The 21,483-nt window shown below is 40.3% G+C and overlaps 1 protein-coding gene across 1 annotated transcript in view; it reads right to left on the minus strand.

Annotated features, from left to right (window-relative positions):
- Positions 1–21,483, minus strand: part of LOC134494667 (uncharacterized) — an 84,457-nt gene that overhangs the window by 27,077 nt on the left and 35,897 nt on the right. Inside the window, exon 6 of the mRNA XM_063299914.1 lies at positions 2,010–2,068. Coding sequence (XP_063155984.1) covers positions 2,010–2,068 — 59 coding nt within the window. The remainder of the gene's footprint in view (positions 1–2,009; positions 2,069–21,483) is intronic.

A 21,483-nucleotide genomic window follows, 5' to 3' on the forward strand; every position in this document is an offset into this window, starting at 1 on the left:
CAACTCAAGGCAGGGAACATACTTAATACTCCTGCTTCCTATTTTCTCCACAACAACAGCCCTGTGAGGTAAGTTGGGCTGAAAAAGAATAACTGGCCCAAAGTCACCCAGCTGGCTTTTATGCCTAAGGGAGGCCTAGAACTCACAGCCTCCTGGTTTCTAGGCCAGCACCTTCACCACATTACCAGACAAATGCATACAGTAACAATGGGGAGGGTGGGAGTGCAAGAATTTTATTTATTATTAAATTAATACACCGACCATCTCACTATAAAAGTGACTCTAGGTGGTTTATAAATAAAAAGTATAAAACCATTATAAAAAATAGAAAAAGTACAAAAAATGGAAGATAAAAGAGGGAAACTAAAAGCCGGAGAGCGTCCTTAAACCACCAGCCACCCCCAGGGCTGCCTACTGCTCTTGGATCCCCATGCTAGTTGGCAGAGCCAGGTCTTGACGCTCTTCCGGAAGGCCAGAAGAGTGGGGGACAAGCTCACCTCCGGGGCAAGATGTTCTACAGGGTGGGAAAACAGCAGAAAAGGCTCTCCTCCTCAACCCCGCCAGCCAAAATTCTTTAGCCGATGGGGTCCGTAGCATGCGTCTCCTGCCAGACGGGGTGGGACAGGTCGATGTAATTGGGAGGAGACAGTTCCTCAGGTAACCTGGGCCCATGCCATGAAGGGCTTTAAAGGTCATCACCAACACCTTGAATTGGACCCGGAAGCACACCGGCACCCAATGCAGCTCACGCAGAAGTGTTACATGCGCAGCCCTAGAGGTGTCCATAACTACCTGCGCCACGGCATTCTGCACCAGCTGCAGCTTCTGGATACTTTTCAAGGGTACCCCCATGTAGAGCGCATTGCAGTAGTCCATACAGGAGATGGCCAGGGTGTGAGTGACTAAGAGAAGGGCTTCCCGATCCAGGAAAGGGTGCAACTGGCGCACAACACGAAGTTGAGCAAATTTACTTTGTTTTCGTTTTGTAGAATGGAACTGAAGGATCTTTGTCAGTGCAGGACCAGCAACAGTTTAGGTTGCAGTTTCAGCATTTAAAGGATGGGAGATTCAAAGGCAATGACAGATCATCTTCAAACTGCTTTTAAGGAATTTGGAAGTGCACTAAATGGTGCTCCAATTAAACAGGCTGAATCAAGATTTCAACCTTCTCAAGCCTCATCAGAAAATTAGAAAGGCAGAGACCTAGCTAGTGTGCCTGCAGAAATAGAAACTGTCAGACCACAAAAACAAAAATCCCTAAAACTGTTTTCCATTCATTAAAACACCATAGCCTCAAACCTCTTCTGAAACATTTCAAACTTCTAGCACAAGGATATCGTTCTTGTTATTTTTATAAAAAAAATTACACAGAGAAAAACAAAGAATCACTCTTCTTTCACCAAGCTGTTGCTTGTACATTTTACAAATGTGGGTCATCTTCTGGGCTCTTTGTCATGTTTGTAACAATTGCCCAATAAAAATAGGTGCCATTTTTTTAAACACTATGTTCCATAAAACTCGCTAGAAGCTATTCATCTGAAATGTAGCAGGATTGATCCCCACAAAAAGGATAAGTATTTTTGTAGCTACTTTTGATTTAAAACTCAGAAAAAAATCACTGTTGTTCAGAAGCCATCTAGAAGCACTTCCATCTGATTTTTTGCCACTATAGACTAACAAGGCTCTCCTCCTACAGTGCTGTTAACTTCAGTGTTAGTCAGCAGGAAGCATATACTGTAGATTCAGATTTCTTAATTGTGAGTATTTTTTTTATCCATTCAATCATGCCCTTTTCTTGGAGACTGCCTGGAAAAGTCCCTGCAGCTTCCTTGGCAAGGTTCCAAATCATTGAATTTGACATCTCTACTGAATTTGATGGTTGGTACACACTTCCAGTTTTTCTAGATTTTGCAGAGAGGAAGCACAGGCAGGAGGACTGCCTGGGGATTATGTCACACCTGATTTAAAGCAACAAAAGAGCCAAAAAGTGTAGCACTAGTAGTACATACCCTTGCATTCCAGCTCTTAAAGATGCAGAATAACGCCAATCAGGATTGGGCGGTTTTGGCTGCAAAGCAAAAAGAACAAAAACATTAGTGTTAATTTGTACTTGAACATGTTTTAAAGGCCATGCATAGCAACTTCGATCTGAGGACTTGTTTCAATTTTTAATTCTTTGCCAAAGGATCAAATAAATGTACTCACTTCGTTGAATGCAGTAAAAACCTGCCATACCCTCATCCCCAATACCTTTAATAGAGAAAAATAGATGTTTGTAAGTTGCTTTTAGATTTAATTAGTAAAAAAAGAAGATGGAGAAGGAAAAGAAGCAGTTTTTTAAATTTTTTTAATTGTTTAGTTATTTAAACTATTTCCTTCTCCAAATCCATCTTGAAGTGGCTTTCAGATTAAATAAAAAGTTAATAATATTTGAAAACAGATGGAATATTTTAAAACAAGAATGATAGGACAATCAGCACCTAGTCAATTTAGCTGATCTTAGAAAAACTAATCAAGGCCAGACCTGATTAGTATTTGGATGGAGATGACCAGGAGATCCCAAAACTGTAGACTGAATGGAAAAAAGAAAAAACCCAGGCAAAGGCAAACCATTCCAGAAATATCCTGCACAAAACTAAGTTCAGCTCTGGAGCTGAGCTCAAGTGAAGGGTGCCTTTAAGTTTTTATTCCTATGCATTATGTTCTTATTTTCAGAAAGTAAGTTGTTAAGAGACCCGGGCAGATCTTTTAAAGTGCTGGTTTTGCTCACCAACAAATGAACTGGCATCAGACATACCATTGCATCTTATTTTCTTTTTTGTCTAATAAAAGAATAGGAAGTATACTGCAGGTATCTCCTATAGTTTCTCTTCTTTAAACCAGGGTCCTGTTTCACAAGTTTGATCATAAATAAGGTCATGGCATGAAAAGGATAATGAAGAATAAAGACGGAGTAATGGACTTAGAAATGTAAAGCATATAATATGTTTAGGACCACTTGGAGACACGTTTTCCTTTCTCATTAGATACAGAGGACAGAAAAATAAATCTGTTTTATCCGGACAGTACAGCTGACTATTGACCAACAATTGCAAGATGAAATGCATGGATACAGCTGATTTTCCTTTGTTTCAGTAAAGCTAAAGCAAATGTTCAGAAGCACAGATAGGTGCTGAAATGGGGCTTATATTTTTTAACCAATCCCACATCTTACTTTAGGACGCAAGCAAGTATTCAGAGTCCCAGGATATTTGTGGGATACAATACAATATAAAAATAACATTCAAGGATTATGCATTATTCTGCATTGTTTCAGTTTCTCAGGATCATTTGGAAGTGTGGTGTGTATACGCAGGACTCGAAGTGGGGTCTGACCAATGCAAAATAGAATGGAATTATCACTTCCCATGATTTGGAAACTATCTTGTCGTTGAGGCAACCTTTTTAGTAGGCATGCCACACTGCTGACTCTTACTTAGTTACCATTCCAAGATCTCTTTCACTCATACTATGAATCCTATACTGTACTTGTGGATTTAGTTTCTTTTTTCTAAGTTAGGAACTGACCCTTTATTTCTATGAATCTTCATTCTGCAACCTATCCAGATCTTTTATAATTTGTTTTTCATCCAGAGTATTAGCAATCCTGTTAGTTTGTGTCATCCACTGCTCTGATCAGTTTTGATCAGACTCCAAAAAGATTTAGTAGTAGGTCCCTCACAAATTTCAAAGGGAGAAATATTCCAGCCCCAGAATCATTGGGAGTTGGGCAGCATACAAATTTGGTGAATAAATAACTACAGAGTGCTACTCTGCCAGTCTTGGAACAATTATGTCAAATTACAGCAAGAAATTAACCTTGAAAGTGTTGGAAGTTTTGGCAAATCCAGCATGCCTTATTAACATGTAAATTAAGTTGCCCAAAATGCAACTCCGAGGAAACTGTTTGTTGCCACTCCCACTTCCTGTTTTATCTCTTTCCCTTCTTCTCCACCCAGGGGGAGGCAGCATGGATGCTGCTCTCTTCATCAGAGCCGTGTGCTTGGGCCTTGATGAGGGATTCTGCCCCTTTCTTTCATACACCTCTTGGCAGCTGTAGGGCTGAGTTTAGGGCAAACTATGTAATTAGGAAGAAAAGAAGAACAAAGGAACTTCATCTTTTTCCACCAAGATGGATATAGCAGAAGCAACAAAGAATAAAGTCAGTAAGCTTCTTTTTTACTTCTTAACCTAATGTGTCTAAGCATGTGATTGGAGGGCTGAATGTGCAAGATCCATAACCTGTGTTTCTCTGGCATGCTCACTGAAGCTATCTAAGATAATTTTCTTTTTCTGTGCCAGCTTCTAAGCTGTGTTATAAGCTCTGCTCCATTTCAGTGGTTCTAGCAAGCTGCTGAATTGGCTTCAGAAAGGTGGAAAAACTTACAGCCTTCCTGGTTAGGATCAACTGCAATTACAGGTAGTTCTCAACCTACGACTATTCATTCAGCGATTGTTTGAAGTTATGATGGCACTGAATGAATGGTGGTTATGACCTGTCCTTGGACTTCTGGCCATTCCAGCACCCCCGCGGTCACGTGATCATGATCTGGATGCTTGGCAACTGGTTCGCACTTATGACTGGTTGCAGTGCCCCATGATCATCAAGGCCATTTGCAACCTTCCTTGACAGCTTCCTCAGATAGTCGATGGGGATGCTGACAGGGAAGGTTGCAAGTCACTGGGGTAAGTCTCCCCCACCTGTGCACCCTTCCTCAGCTCCTCTGCATTTGCGCCATGCCAGCTATTTGTACACCCTCCCCGACCCGTGCCACACTTCTCATGCACCCCCTTGCATCCTCCCTGGCCCACACTGCTTCTCTCGCACATCCCCTCACACCCTCATGCACCCTCCCTGACCCACACTGTGCCTCTCACGCACCCTAGCATAGCCTCCCTGACCTTCCCCTGCACACCCCCTCACTCCCACCCACCCAGTAGCAGCCACTTACCTGCCTGCTGGCCTTGGACTCGCAACTTCCTGCCAGCTTCCCCACTGACTTTGGTTGTGGGAAGCCAGCAGAAACTTGCCTCGCCTAACAACTGTGGGATTCGGTTAAAGATGGCAACCGGGACTGCAAGGATTGCCATCAGTAAGCAGTGGGGTTGCACTTCGTGACCGCATCCCTTAGTGATAGAAACTTCAGTCCCAATTGCCGTTGTAAGGACTACCTGTATCAAAATGAATGTATTACCCAAGATAAATTATCTGCTTCAAATGGCACCAATTCTAATTCCAGAAAAAACTTTACATGGATGACAAGAAACTGTTAGCAAATTTATATGAAGCAGAAGAAAACCTAGAGTCAAACTTAAAATTTTACAAGACTCAAAAGATAGAAGTAGCCTTGCTCTTCCAAATTTCAGATTGTATGAGAGCCAGTTTGGTCTAGTGGTTAAGGCTTCAGGATAGCAAGCAGGACACTGTGAATTCTAGTCCTGCCTTAGGCATGAAAGCCGGCTTTGGGCAGTCACCCTCTCTTAGCCCACGACATCAGGCTCAGGCGACAAGCTGGTTGGTCAATTCCTGTCTCAACCAACAGTTCAACATTCGGTTGACCCGAAAAAGTGGACCCTGCACCTGCGGGAAAAACACTAGGAAAGGAAAAAAAAAATCACAGAGCAAGCCATTTGTAATGGTTAACGGAGTGGATTAAATCCCTGAACAGTAGAGTTTCAATACTGGAAGGAGCTGGCCTAGCTAATGGGCTCCACAGCTATTTATGGTACAGGGACACAAAAGAGGATAAAAACTTAAAAGGGCACATTGTAAGATGAAGCTTGATAAAAGTATGGAACTCCACAAGGAAACTAATAAGTCCAACAATTTCACCATTAGCCTCTCTCCTAAATGTCTTTCACACTGGAGACATCTACTGTAAAAAAGTATAATTACAAGCATGGTCCACCCAGACCCCACAAATATATCAAAGGCACAGCAAGAATTACTCAGTGAAGGCTGGAGTACACATTCTGCAAATTGCCACAAGAATAAAAACTGAGCTCAGAAATGAGGGAGGGGCACTAAGAAAAATGACAGAATTTGAAAAGCTTACACAGAATCAAGACCACCTCTTAGGTTGTATATATAAACTTCTACTTAGATATGATACAGAGACAGAACAAATAAAAATATGCAAGATAAATTGGATGCAAAACTTTAAAAAAACAGTTCCAATACAACAATGGGAAGAACAATGGAACAAACCTATAGAATTTACCCCAAGTTATGGTTTGAGAGAGAACTGGTATAAAATATTTTACAGATGGTATACAATTCTGTCAATGATTGGCAAAATAAACCAATAGACCAATCATAGAGAGCAATCAAAGAGAGCCAGTTTGATCTAGTGGTTAAGGCACCGGGCTAGAAACCAAGAGACTGTGAGTTCTAGTCCTGCCTTAGGCATGAAAGCCGGCTGGGTGACCTTGGGCCAGTCACGCTCTCTCAGCCCAACCCACCTCACAGGGTTGCTGTTGTGGGGAAAATAGGAGGAGGAAGGAGTGTTAGGTATGTTCACCACCTTGAGTTATTTATAAAATAATAAAGGTGGGATATAAAATAAATAAATATAGTAATAAATGCATGAAATGCCATGAGACAGAATGTCTACAATATGTGGTGGACATGAAAAACCCCCCAAAAGTTTTGGAAAGACATACACAGCACTATTCAGAGAAGTTTAGGGATTAAATTCAAAGTGAAGCTACTTTTTTTTAATTAGGTTTAATTCCAGAAAATATCAATAAAGATGCCATAATTCATTAAGATTTATGCTTATGGCTGCAAGGACAAACTTTGCACAAAACTGGAAAAAAGACATAGCACCAACGAGAATAAACTTGGAGAATATGCAGCAATGGCAAAACTAACAGTATACAATACATATAAAACAGAAGTTTAACTAAATTCAAGAAAGAGTGGCTTCCATATATATTACACACACACACACACACAACACATTATATACTGTGTGTGTGTGTGTATATATATATATATATATATAAACACATTACATGGCAAGGCAAGACAAGACAAGACAAACATTTAGAGTGTGGTCTCTAAAGTTTACACCAATAAGTACTGCAAATCAATTAGAGAACAAAAAAGGGGGAAGTAAAAAAAATCAAATATTTATCCATATTGTTTTTAGGAAAGTTTTTCTCTTCTTTCTTTCTTTTTTCTCCTTTTTTCTCTTTTTAATATTTATAAACAGTAACATAGTGGAGACTTTGCTACTAAGCTCAAAAATTTATATTTCTTTTTTTTCCTTTTTAATATTATGAAAACAACTCAATTTATTTTGCTAGGTATATTTTATTAATATTATATTGAGTATCAATTGTACAGTCATAGCAACTATCTATAGTCATTATTTTTTTTGAAAATATATCTCAGTTTTAAATTTTTTAAAAAAGTTAAAATCATAAGAGTTAATATTCCAACTCCCAAACTGCATTTCCTACAGCACGGAGTTGTAATCAATCCTTGTTAAGCCTTCTTTGAAACTCCATTAATTATGTACTACAGTACATAAAAAGAGTTCACCACTTTTTAAAAACCTGCTACTGATTTACAAGAACGTCTGTGGCTAGCCCAAAAAAATACCAAAAAATGATAAAATGTAATCTCACAATGCAAGTCATACCCTTTCTCACTTGCCACACACATTTCATCACTTGCCCTGTTAGCCCTCATGCAGATCCCATGAAAGGTCATATAAGTACATATACTTCTTCAACTTCCGATGTAGATAGTTTAAATAATAATTTCTAAATCCTTAATGAATGTGAAATCTCAGAGACAATGACAACATCAAGACCAAAGAGACCAGTTAACAGATATTTACGCTTAACAAACTGGCAAAAAGTAGTTTTTAAGTTACACATAAGTTTTAAAAATAGAACTAATGAGAGGCCTACTTTCCCCAAACAATAGTTTGGCATAGTATTTAAATAATGTATGATTTTCATTAGTAAAAGGATCAAAACTATGTTTATGATTCAATACTTTCCATACGTATGAAATTGATTAATGAACAAACAAGATTTTAATATCTGCCAAGGTTTCAGACAAATCAAATAATAACTCTCAAGCTGAACCCAAAAGAAAACTGAACTCTGAAAAGTATAAACAGGAAGCAAACCCCATACTCACTCACACTGATTATGTTACCTAGTCAGGTAATGAAATGTCTGCAAGCAAACAACCAAGCTCAGAGGCCACCATGGACTCCACAGTTCAACCCTGAGCTACATACATTCTCTTCTACTGAAAGTAATTTTGCAATAATTTATTCATTTATTTATTCAATGTGGGTTTTTACCTAAAAGGCAGTTAAAGGGCAATATTAGAAATGTGTTGAACATCTTGGAATATCAGGAGCAACATAATAAAAAACAAGCCGCATTGATTTTCTTAGATGCAGAGAAGGCCTTTGACAATTTGAACTGGGCTTTCTTGTTCAAGGTTTTGGAAGATACGAACTTTGGAGAGAACTTTATAAAATGTGTAAGGTTGATTTATACTTCACAGAAAGCACAATAATTGTTAATGGAGATCTAACAAAGCCTTGTGAGATACAAAAAGGAACAAGAGAGGGACGCCCATTGTCTCCTCTCTTGTTTATTTCGGTTCTTCAAATACTGAATAGAGATATAAGACAAGATGAGAAGATTGTGGGAGTAAAGTTTAAAAAGAAACTTATAAGTTAAGGGCTTTTGCAGATGTCTTGATACTGGTTTTGGAAGATCCTTTAAAGGGAATTGAAACATTAATGGGAAAATTAAAAGAATTTGGTATGTTAGTAGGTTTGATCAACAAACAGAAGATGAAGATGTAACAAAAAACATGAAAATAAAGGATCAAACAAAACTGATGAATAAACGGATTTCAGTATTGAAAAGAAAGTAAAATATCTGGGTATCACTATGACAAATATGAACTGTATATTATTTCAAAATAACTATGTTAAGACATGGAATGAAGTTTTAAAAGACATGTTAAGATGGGAGAAACTACAACTGTCATTGCTGGGGAGAATTTCTGTGATAAAAATGGATGTTTTGCCTAGAATGATGTTTTTGTTTCAGACAATACTTGTTTTGACAACTGATGCACCGAACAGTGGCAAAAGGATATATCTAAATTTGTGTGGCAGGGAAAAAAACCACAAGTTAAATACTGTATAAGGTGTTACAAGATGGAAAGAGAAGAGGAGGATTAGGTTTACCTGATTTGAAATCGTATTTTGCAGCTTGCCATTTGGTTTGGATGAGAGTGGATGCTGCTGAGAAATAGAAGGCTTTTGGAGTTAGAAGGACATGACCTGAGATTTGGGTGGCATGGGTATCTGTGGTACAATAAAGGTTAATGTGGATTTTTAAAATCATGATGTTAGATGTGCCATATTGAGAATATGCAACAAAAAAAAAAACCCCAGGTTTTGCCCAAAAACACCTTTGTAGCTCTCATCACAAGAAGCATTTTATAGACAAGAAATAATAGGCAAACACAAATGGCTAACTTATTGTGAGATACTAGAATTTTGTTAAGGGGAATACAAAATAAAATCAAGAGAAGAGCTTGTGGCAGAGGAATATAGTTGCCAATGGTTTTCTTATTTACAGTTATTAAAGTAGACAAAAGAGTTTATGGTCTTGAACATTGTAAGGCTTGAGTTTGAAACAGAATTGTGTATAAATGATGAACATGTAATTGCTAAAATGTATAAATTTTTACTGAAATTTGAAACAGAAGAACAAGTGAAAGAATGTATAATACAGTGGGCTAAAAAAATTGGTTATAATATACAGATAGAACAATGGGAAAATATGTTCCCATTGGATTGGAATTCACATTGTGTTATAATCTTAAAGAGAATTTTTATAAAATAATGTACCATTGATATATGACACCAGAGAAATTGACTAAAATGTACAAAGGGACTTCAAATTTATGTTGGAAATGTGAAGGGACATTTTATTATGCTTGGTGGACAGATAAAACAGCTAGAAAATTTTGGATTCGAATACATACGAGAGGATTTTAAAGATTAATATACAATTGAGACCAGAGGTCTTTCTTTTGGGACTGATGGACAGACAGTTGGAAAAAAGTCATGGAACGTTGTTTTTGTATTATGATAACTGCAGCAAGATTACTGTATGCACAAAGATGGAAAGATTTGGCATTACCCACAGTGGAGGAATGGTTGGTGAAGATAATGGAACTTGCTCAAGATGGCCAAATTGACTTCTTTGATCAGAGAAACGACAATATCTATATTTATTGCTGGCTAGAAACCCCTTATGGACTTCTTGCGTAAAACAGAAAAATATGAACTTATGATTTATGGTTTTGATGATTAGATAGGATAGATTATAGAAAGAAAAGAGTCATGATGTAATTTTAGAGAAAGAGGTAAATTTATAATTGTATTTATAATTGCTGTAAAGAAGATCAGAAGCCACTTATTTGTACTTCTTTGCATCTTTTTTCTTTCTTTTCTATTTTTCTTTTTTCTTTTTCTTGCACTTTTAGCTTTCTCTTTGGATTCTTTCTTCTTTTTTCTTTTTACTTTATATTAGTTTGTATTAGTTTTTATCTTCATTTTCAAGACTTTTAATAAAATTATATATATAAAAAAGACATTCTGATCCCAATTGCCATCATAACCCGAGTACTACCTATAACTGGTTCCACTGATGAACTGCTCTTACCATTAAGAAGATTTTCCCAACATTTAACTGGTCTTTGTCTTCTAATAACTTAGAAGTTATTCCATGTCCTACACTCTGGGAAAACAGAAAACAGGTCTTAAATTTCTTGAGTGTTATAAATTATATCCCTTGAAGTATTTTAAAAGTGCTATTATAGTCCCCCACAATCATCTTGTCTCCAGGCTAAACATACTCAGTTTATCTGTCTTTCCTTGTAAGACTTAATCACTAGTCCTGTGATCATCCTTTTTGTCCTCCTCTGAACTCACTGTAGTCCCTTCAGCTTCTTCCTTGTAGGGTCCTTTTTCAGCTGCTAGGTACACTTCATTGATATAATCAGGCTGGGTCTCCATCATCATGAGCATCTGTAGATTCCAAGTCAAAGAAACATGTTTCCTCATCATCTGCCTAGACTGTCCTCTACCATTACTATTGGATTACTAGTGACACTCATATCCTCAAATGCCCATCAGCTCAAGCCTGTCTCCCAACTCCCCACCTAGGATAGAAACCATTTCTCCACAATATACTATCCGCACAAATAGCAAACATATGAATACTGTGAGTTGGGAGAAATTTCTGCACAATATTTAAAACCATTGAAGGAACTGAAATGCAGCTATAAATTTTCCCCTCAATTTTAATGCAGCTTCAGAATTTTCCCTCCAAATTGTTTTTGATACTCTGCAACCACAACCTACAGCAGATGGCCCTTCCTAAGAAAGAGAATTGAAGATGGCAGCAAAGGGAGGCAGGAGTGGAACTGATTTTTATAATTTTGGAAAAATGTTTGATATGCTATCTGATAATATTTCACAATCCATCTTTGCAGAAAGCAACAGTGTTAAATGATTTTTTTTTGTCATAATAGTTGAGGCAAACTGAGTACAGCAGGTTAAACTGCAGCTGAGGTGAGCAAGAGATGGAAAGGATTAAAAAGCACATCAGAAGACAGTGTTACTTAAGTACGACAGCCCTTGTGAGTGGGAGGAGCAAGCCCCTTGGGCTTTTAAAGAGCTCTGAATGGAGCAAACCCACTGGTTATATGAGAAACCCAACAGTCGGAGGAAAGAAATTTCATCTTTCTTTCCCTGCAAGAGCATGACTGCAAATGATTGCAACCTCACAGTATTTCATTACAGAAGCCAAGAGAGTTTGCCAGAGCTTGTTGTCGCCTGATGTGGTTTTCCTGCCCTGACTGCTCTGTTCACCCAGCAGTGATGAATTCGAACTCTGCCATTCCTGATATCCTGAGCCTTGAGCCTCTGACTGAAGGTCACCCACAAACACTCTGCCCTCTGGTGGATATTGGCTATTAATACCTTAAAATGCCCCAAGCTTTGTGTCTCTATTTTCTTTTTTTCTTTGCAAATACTCATCATGCTCTATTTAAAACTATTGTTCACAGACAGACTAAACACTTCCAACAGCCTCAGCACTTTTTGTGTGGCGGGAGGGGGGAACCACTGAATTACACATTCGAATTCATGTCCTGAGGGATATCACCAGCAAGAATTCCTAACAAAGAAAATTATTCCTTCTGCTCTAGATGATGCTAGGATTTAGGGACAGACAAATCTAATTTGGAATTTTGCAAAACAAAAAATGCTTATTTAAATGGTTTTTAGTCCATATGCAATTATGTATTTAGGTACATATTTCTCTATTCACGTGTATATTTTACGTACTTACATTGCTGAAAAGTATAACTTAACATTCAGAGAAGTGTGAAATTTTACTGACAGCTGAATTTTGGTCTGTACCTTATTCCAAGGCAACATGGATTGATGGCATTTTCCAAGGCACATAAAAGCAATAGTTGCTCTGTTAATTTAGAAACTAGGCCAAGCCTCAAACTCAAGATGGTGCTGGTAGATGGAATTTGGCTGTTAGAATTCTGTCAGTACCTAACTCCCTCCAGCAATGAGATCACAAATACCATTAGCCCCCAATTTCTTTCTCACGACTAGCAAGGCTCAATGTAAAAGTGCTGCACTAGGAATAGTGTGCTACATTGCACTAGACAGATCAGGCCTTCTGCACTGGAATTTGCAAGATTCACTTTCACCCACACTATTTCTACTCCCCACCCCAAACTTTTAAAAACAGTATGGAAATTGCATTCACTGTTGCTGATCTAATAATGCTGACAAGAAGCAAAACAAAAACACTCCCAGGGGAATAGATTAATTGCTTGCAAATCATTTCCCCAATCAATCCCCTTGCTTTACACTGCCTGTATTCACCAGACCAGCCATCTTTCTTGAGAAGCTAGAACAACAGAAGAGCTAGGAAATGGAACTTGGGATCTGGCAATAGTTCCAGGAAGTGGGTAGATGGATTGTTCAGAAGCTCAGCAAAGTCACAGCACTGCAGAGCAAGCACTACCTGCTCCACTGGGGATAAAAAACCCTCAGCACTCAAAACCAGTGGTGGTCCTGAATTGACCCAGATTTCTTGAGAGGTGATATCAGTGGACTAAATGTTTGTCTATGGGTTTGGGTGTCTTTTGGAATTATTTGGGAACTTTAGCCTACAACCTCTATGCCCTAAAACTGCCCAGGAGCAGACTGAACGCTTGCTCTATGCCAGCCTTCTCTAGTTGCTGCTGGGTTAAAGCATCCCATGCCCAAGGTCTGGACTAAGCAAGCTGTAATGACTGGGGGAAACTTTAGCAGGGCATTCAGGCAGGGAGAACTTCCTAACAGTAGCAGTTTTTATTAACAGACTCTAATTCTCTGTTGCATATTGATCTTTCCCTAAGTAGTTACTATTACAAAAGCCCTACTCAGGCACCATAGTTAATAGAAGGTGAAGATGTAAATGGTGAACATGTCATGGCAAAGATCTGTATCCATGGAAAAACTCCTCCTCTGGGCATCTGTACATGCAACACAAGCCGCTGCAAAGAGGGAAACCGATGCAGTTGGATGCCAGTGCCAAACTGCATGAAACCCTTTCTTCAGCTGTGTACCTGAAGCTCTTTATGCAAAGATCCTCTCCCTGAAGATACTCCTGTTCTATATGCAGATATCAGAGGAGAAACCACATACAGGATTGGGGTGGGACCTACCCAGTGGTGTTACATTTATTATTAGTGCAATATCTGAATAGGGCTGATCTCAAAGGCTGCCAAAGATACTGTGGGACCAATCCCTCTCAAGCCTCAGTACTCGGTTCTTGATATTTAGCACAAATCCATATATAGCTTTTCTCAAATCCCTCAGAAGAGACATCAGAAATACCTCGCAGCAGCTTATTGCCCAGTTAATGGCTTTCTTTAATCTAAATCTGTGTTCTGATCTCTGTTTAAGCACCAATTATTTCTGACAGGTTTTCCTATCTTTCAATTACTTTGTATTCCAAGATTTCCTGAAAAATCAGAACACAGGTGATGCTGGAAGATATGCAAACTCAGGCCCCTGTACAGGTAGAATGAGGGAGGAGAAGAAAAACTGGAGCATCATAAAAGTAACGTCTCCCTCAAGTCAAGCTCAAATCTGGTGACTTCATGGACTTGTCCAAGTATGTTTCTTGGCAACCATACAGAAGTGGTTGCCCATTGCCTTCCTCTGGGGGTAGAAGGTGGGGTGGGGTTTGTTTTTTTGCTTCTGAGATACACATTTAAAACCATGATTATCACAGTATATCTCAAGCAGATTATTTCTTTTTATAGAGCTAACATGGTATACTAACCCAAACAAGAGCCTCTCTTTTACTTCTGTTGTTGTTGTTGTTGTTGTTGTTGTTGTTAATTATATCCTCCCTTTTCAAGGCAGCCAAGTGGGAATCTTCACTTGTTTTATCCTCATACTAACCTTGCAATACAATCCTGGCCCAAAGCCAGCTAATTAGCTCCATGGTTGTAGAGATTTGAACTTGAGGCTCCCAGGTCCCAGTCCAATACCATAACCAGTAAGAAACCACAGAATTCTTACATTACAGCTGCTATTTTCACAGTGTAAAAAATATACCAATATAGTGTATCTAAGGGGCTGCCCAGTCATTAAGAAGTAACTTGTCTGGTTAATAAGATCTGCAGAGAAAGCCCCTTCTGCTGCCTGGGGAATTCTGGGAGTTGAAGTCTACACATCTTAAAGTTGCGAAGGTTGAGAAACACTGATCTATTTCCTCTGCAGCCTTAGAATTAACTTGCTGGAACCATAAATTAACCAGGAATTAACCAGGAATGTTGTATTAAGTTTCATCTTTGTTTTACTGTGCTTTGCTAAAGTCTGATGTACATATTTCTTTATGCAAATTATAAAATTGAGGTTGTACTGTGCATCTCAGCCTTGCATTCCATCCTTCAGGCTGGGCAGGAGGATATTATTTTTATTTTAATCTTCTGATGGTCTGTATTTTAAATGTCATCATCTCCCATCTCACAGGGAGAATGTTTTATTATTGCAGACCAGTCCTATCTTATGTTAGAGAGCCAGTTTGGTCTACTGGTTAAGGCAACGGGCTAGAAACTAGGAGACCGTGAGTTCTAGTCCCGCCATAGGCATGAAAGCCGACTGGGTGACCTTGGGCCAGTCACTCTCTCAGCCCAACCCACCTCACAGGGTGGTTGTTGTGGGGAAAATAGGAGGAGGAAGGAGTATTAGGTATGTTCACTGCCTTGAGTTAGTTATAAAAATAATAAAGGCAGGATAGAAAATAAATAAATAAATATGTTCTGTCTGGAACACTGACTTTTTTTTTGTAATTTTCAGGACTTTTATATTTTATTTCTATTTTTTCTAACAAGGTTTGATTTTGTTTATCTTCTGTGAGATCACTATCTCACACAGGAGGAGTTGAAGGAAACTCTGTATCCTGTAGTCCTTTGCCTCTACAGTTAATCCTCGTTTAGCAACTGCCTCATTTAGCAACTGTTTGCAGTTACAATGGTGATGAAAAAGTAACTTTGCAACCAGTCCTTGCATTTACGACCTTCCCAAGTGTGTAAAGGAAAAGAAAGGTGAAGTAAGATCATAAGCACAGTCAGTTTCACTTAGCAACCGCTTTGCTTAACGATCGAGTTGCCGGTCCCAATTGTGATTGCTAAATGAGGACTACTTGTCATGCTATCTAGCCAACAGGTTGCATTATAGTGTTTTGTTTTGTTTTTTAATTACCTTTTCAATGCTGAAAAGGCAACATGAGTTGTGAGAAACCTGTCTCTGTCACACACCTACTCCTGGAAGATAGATGGTGGCAATTGGAATGACCAAGCCACAGGAGGAGATGGGGCCAGGGAATGAAGATCCAGTGGGCTTCTGGGAGAGGGAGATGGGCTGAGCCATTCTACTACTGTTGCATTGTCATTAATTCGTTTCATTTTATTTTCATGTACCATTAGTGTATTAATATTTTCTCTTTGGAAAGAACATCTAGTAAATAAAAATACAGATCAATGAAAAATGTGGATTATTTGATATATTGAAATAAACAAAATGCAGAATGTAATAAAAGCAGTTAACTAATTTAGTTATATATCTAAAGCCAATGCTTATATATATATAACCTCAATATTTTGTTCTCTTTTATTAGCAATGAACAGCGTGCACAAGATATGTATCTGCAGGGAGACATCTGCTAAAAATTATTTGGATGTTCATTGTGTTACTGCAGCATAAATTTAACAAAATGTTTTGAGATTCCAAAGGATTGATTTTCCAATACAGAACTATTAGAAATCTCTATACATTTTGAAGAAACCATGTATAACAGAATTTCCCATCCAAGTAACATTCAGAATTAAGCACGCTTAAATGTTATACTTGCAACAAAAGTTAATGCAGAGTATTCTTGTTTAGGATTTCAGCCAACCAGCCTCCAAGATACTCAATTTCACTCCCACTCCATCCTCCAGTTTTCCAGTTTTCCAGGTTTTCCCTCAGGCACTGAGTACCCTTGGGACAAAACTTCTATGTTCACTTCTCACTGTGTTGATTTGGGTTTTTGTTTTGCCCCCTAAGACGTTTCTTCAAATATTTATTGTATTTCTGCAAATCTTAAGGTTCCTCTGAGCCTCTTAGTTTTGGCTACAAGGCTATTGGCACTCAACAGCTGAATTTGCTATTAAAGAGAGTGATTGTAAGCAATGGAAATTAGGAACTGACTTGATAGGACAGCAGAGATCCATTATGCACGCTCATTAAATATTGCTAAATAGATTCTCCTGAGGTTCCAATCCAGACCAGGGACATGGAGAAGTCCTATTAAGGAAAAGTGATGTGCACTTGCAGAATTGGAAAAAAAATCATCAGGAAATTGGTGTGGAAACAAAGGTTTATCCCCACTCCTTCCACCAGCATCACGGTCTTTTGTAGGTGTTTTCTTACAGCTGCTATTTACCAAAACGTAGAGAGACAATAATCGGACAGATCTCTGATACCTCATCTAATTGAGTCTTTCTTACAATAAATGGATTTAGGATTGGAGCACCAATCAGTATTTTTATCTGGATTTAGGTCAATCTAAATAATATATATTGATTCATTTTAGAAATTTGGAAATTAGGAGGCTGTAACAATAGTTTCAATAGTTTGTCTAGCACACAAAACCCATTAAACCTGTTAATAGCATAAACTGTGTTTATCACAGTATAGATGAGGGGGAAATAAAACTATTTTTAAAAGGAAAAATTTGTTAGAAAAAGTGTAACACTAAAACAATTTCATTACGGAACATTTAGTTTGAAGATTTATAAGCATGGATGAACTTACTTTTTTGTGTACTGATTGCCAATTTTCAACTGCACTACTTTTATTGATTCTACTATTATATAAAAATATTGAAACCGAATACATGTTATTTTCTACTAGGTATGTCTGTTTAGAAAGAATGGGTTTTAAACTGATTGACTATAATCAGTTAATTCACTATAACCCTATAGTCTATTTTAAAATAAATGCCAAATATTTCAGTGAGCCTTACATTCCAATAAGTAGGTGTAGGAGTTCAGCCTAAAATTGGTGATTTTCATTCCATTCATTCACTGAGTTCAATACTATCTGTAATCAACAAACGTTACTGTTTGAGGCTAGTTTCATGAGAAACAGAAGAAGTTGCAGAACCTTTAAAATGAAAATGCTGTAGAATGTGTATAGCATATATTGGAAAGAATTAAATTCACCAGTGTATCACTACAGAAGAGCATGATCAATTAATGACCAGACTACTGTATAGATATTAAACCACAATAGCAGTTTACAAGCTACTATATGGCGCAGCACACGCCAGCAAGGTGGATGTTGAAATACATGATTAAACTTTGAAAGGAAGATGAGAGGCAAGAGAAGAAAAATGATATGCACCAAGTGAAATATATTAAAACTCAGGATCATTCAACGTACATAATCACAAAGCCTAATCTATCCCCACCGTGACCTAGAAACCAGAATTTAGAATAAATAACTAAGCAGTTCAGGCTATACTGCTATGGACATTTCCCTAGAAATAAGCTCAGCTAGTAAACACTTGATACTGTACGTTCATTATATGGCATATTCATTGCCAGGCTGTTCCTGCTTTGTTTTCCTATACCTAACTTTGTGCTGCTGAAAAGTCATTTGTCTGAGCTAACACACTGGCAGAAATATAAAGCCTGCCAAATTTTTACCTGCCAAAATGGTGAAAGGCATATCTTAATTTTTTTCACTCTCCAATTTTCCCATGACTTGTTAATTCTGAACACTCAACATTTACGTTTCAGAGGAAAGTGATTTAATTAAGAAAATATCATTTATACCTTCAACCCTCACCTCATTTGGAGCAATGAGATCACTTTTAAGAATGATCAGGTTTGGAGAGCTCAATCCACTTTGTCCAGTCATCACAGCATGCGGGTTGATTCCTGTAGGCCCCCCCAGATTATAAAACATGAAGGTGTCACTTTCTGAGCCTGCTGACACACAGGCTTTATAGCAGTAAGTCTTGGAGAGAGACCCATTGCCTCTCACTTCAACCAAATGGGGCTGTAGAATCCCAGTAGCAGTGCTGCTGTTTGTCTGCTTGTCTGCTTCAAATGGGCACCTTTCCCTAGGAGCCCCACAGAAATCTGCACAGCAAGGGCCACTATACAGACTGTCTTTGTGGCACTTCATCACAGCAAGGACAACAACACTCAAGAGAAATATAAACGAGACAGCACTTAGAGCCACAATGAGATAAAGGGTTATTTCAGAATAATTTCTCGAACCTGTAATGTGCCTTCCAATGTCAGGAATGATTTGGGAAGTCCTGTCCACCACAACAATGACAATTGACACAGAGGAAGACAAGGATGGCTCTCCATTGTCCCTCACTACGATGGTAAGGTTGAATGTGGCCTCAGTGGCCTCCTTCAGTTTTCGAGTAGTCCGAATTTCTCCACTGTGAACCTCCACTCTAAAGATGTCTGGAACAGAGGCTTGGGCTAGATGAAAAAACAACCAAGCATTTTGCCCCGAGTCTCCATCAATGGCTATCACTTTAGTGACTAAGTATCCAGAACTGGCTGAGTGAGGGATCATCTCTATGGCTGCTGAATTATTCATAGAGATGGGATATAAAATCTGTGGCACGTGGTCATTCTGATCCACCACATAGATGTGCACAGTGGCTGTGCTACTGAGAGATGGCATCCCAGAGTCTTGGGCCTGCACAACAATCTGGAATTCCCTCAGTGTTTCATAGTCAAAGGATCTGACAGCATAAATGTTGCCAGTATCAGACTGAATGGAGACATAGGAGGACACAGGTAGCCCCTGAATTTCTCCCATTATCAAAGAATAAGAAATGTAGGCATTTGCATTAGCATCAAGATCAATGGCCTTTGTTGTGCACAGAGAAGATCCAGGAGCCTTGTTCTCAGGGATATAAACAGAGTAAGCGGGTTCTTCAAACTGTGGTGAGTTGTCATTGATATCAGAAACATCAACTTTAATGACTTTATGGGAAGACAGTGGAGGTGTCCCAGCATCTGTGGCAGTGATCGTAATGTTGTAAGTGGAAGTCCTTTCATGATCAAGGAACTCCTGAGTGACAAGAGTGTAAGAATTTTTGAAAGAATTAAGTTTAAAAGGAAGATTGGCAGGAATGCTTAAACTGACTTGCCTGTTCAGGCCAGAATCCAGGTCAGTGACACTCATCACAGCTACTACAGTTCCAGGCTGGGCATCCTCGGAGACTGGGCTGTACAAGGAAGTCAGCACCACCTCGGGGGCATTATCATTGGCATCCACAATGTTAACTAGCACCTTGCAGTGACCAGTCATAGGAACAGAACCCTTATCAGTGGCTTGCACATAGATCTCATAGGAGGTGTCTTCCTCATAGTCCAAAGTCCCATTGACCCTCACCTCTCCTGACACTGGATGCACAGTGAACAGTTGACGCACTCTCTCTGGAGTGTAACTGCTAAATGAAAACAGCAAGTCACCATTGGAGCCCTCATCTGGATCCAAGGCCTTCAGTTTTACTACTAGCATGCCTGGGTCTGTGTTTTCCAACAGGGTCACCATGTAAGTGCTGTGATCAAATTCTGGGCGGTTGTCATTGATGTCTAAGACCTGCACAGAGATTTGGGCAGTGGCAGATTTGGCAGGATTGCCTCCATCCAAGGCAACCAGCGTCAGCTGCTGGTGAGTGCTCTGCTCACGGTCCAGGGGCTGGAGCAGCACCAGCTCCAAGAGTTTGCTGCCACGCTCCAAGTCCCGCAGGTCCAGCCCGAAGTGCTGACTGGGGGTGAGGTGGTAGTTCTGCACCGAGTTGGAACCCACGTCGGGATCTTGCGCGCTCTCTATAGGAAAGCGAGACCCCGGCACAGCCGATTCGCTGATCTCCAAGCGGTACTCCTGCCGGGGGAACCTGGGGGCGTTATCGTTGATGTCCAGCACCTCCACCTCCACCTCGTGCACTTGGACAGGCTGCTCGACCACTAACTCAAAGCTAAGGAAGCAGGAAGGGCTGAGCTCACACAGGGCTTCCCGGTCGATGCGTTCCTTCACCACCAGGAGTCCGCGGCCCGGATCCAGAGATAAGTACTGCTTCTCGCTTCCCGAGGTCAGCCGGGCCCCTCTCGATGCCAGGCGCCGGGGCTCCAGGGCCAAGTCGTCTGCCACCTTGCCCACCACGGCGCCTCGCGGCAGCTCTTCCCTTACCTGGTAGACGAGCTGCCCAGCGGCGGGTCCCAGGCGCAGCAGTGGCGGCAGCAGCAGCAGGAGAAACCCGAGCGTTTCCGCCCGGCGGCGGCGCCAGGAGCCGGGCGGCATCATAGAAGCGAGGAAGCGCTTGGCCCTTCCCTGGGAAGGCGCCGTTTCAGCTTCCCGGCAGCAGCGGGAAGGGCATGTCAGCGCCTACCGGGCGCCGTCTGGAGCCCCTGGCGGCGCCGCCAAGCCGCCGCTCCCGCCACCACCGCCGCTCTGCGCTGGGGCCGCCCATCCGCCCATGTCTCTTAGTCCCCAGTCTGGCCCGCAGCTGCAGTAGCCTCTTCTCCACTTCCCTCGAGGGCAGCCTGGCTGCTCCGCTCTTCCTTGTTTCCTTCCTTCCTTCCTCGGCGGGTGACGCGGTCCTGGCCCGCTCGCTCTGCTGCTGCTGCCGCTGCCGCTGCCACCGCCACCGCTGGGTTTAACCGAGAGTGAGCGGAGAGGTGGGGCGCGCGGAGCTCGGCTGACTCCGCTTCAGCACTTGGGCTGGGAACAGCGACCTCGAGGCGGGCGGGAGGCAACCGAGAGCGACGACCCAGACAGG

Source organism: Candoia aspera, chromosome 3, assembly GCF_035149785.1.
Source record: "Candoia aspera isolate rCanAsp1 chromosome 3, rCanAsp1.hap2, whole genome shotgun sequence".
NCBI lineage: Eukaryota > Metazoa > Chordata > Lepidosauria > Squamata > Boidae > Candoia > Candoia aspera.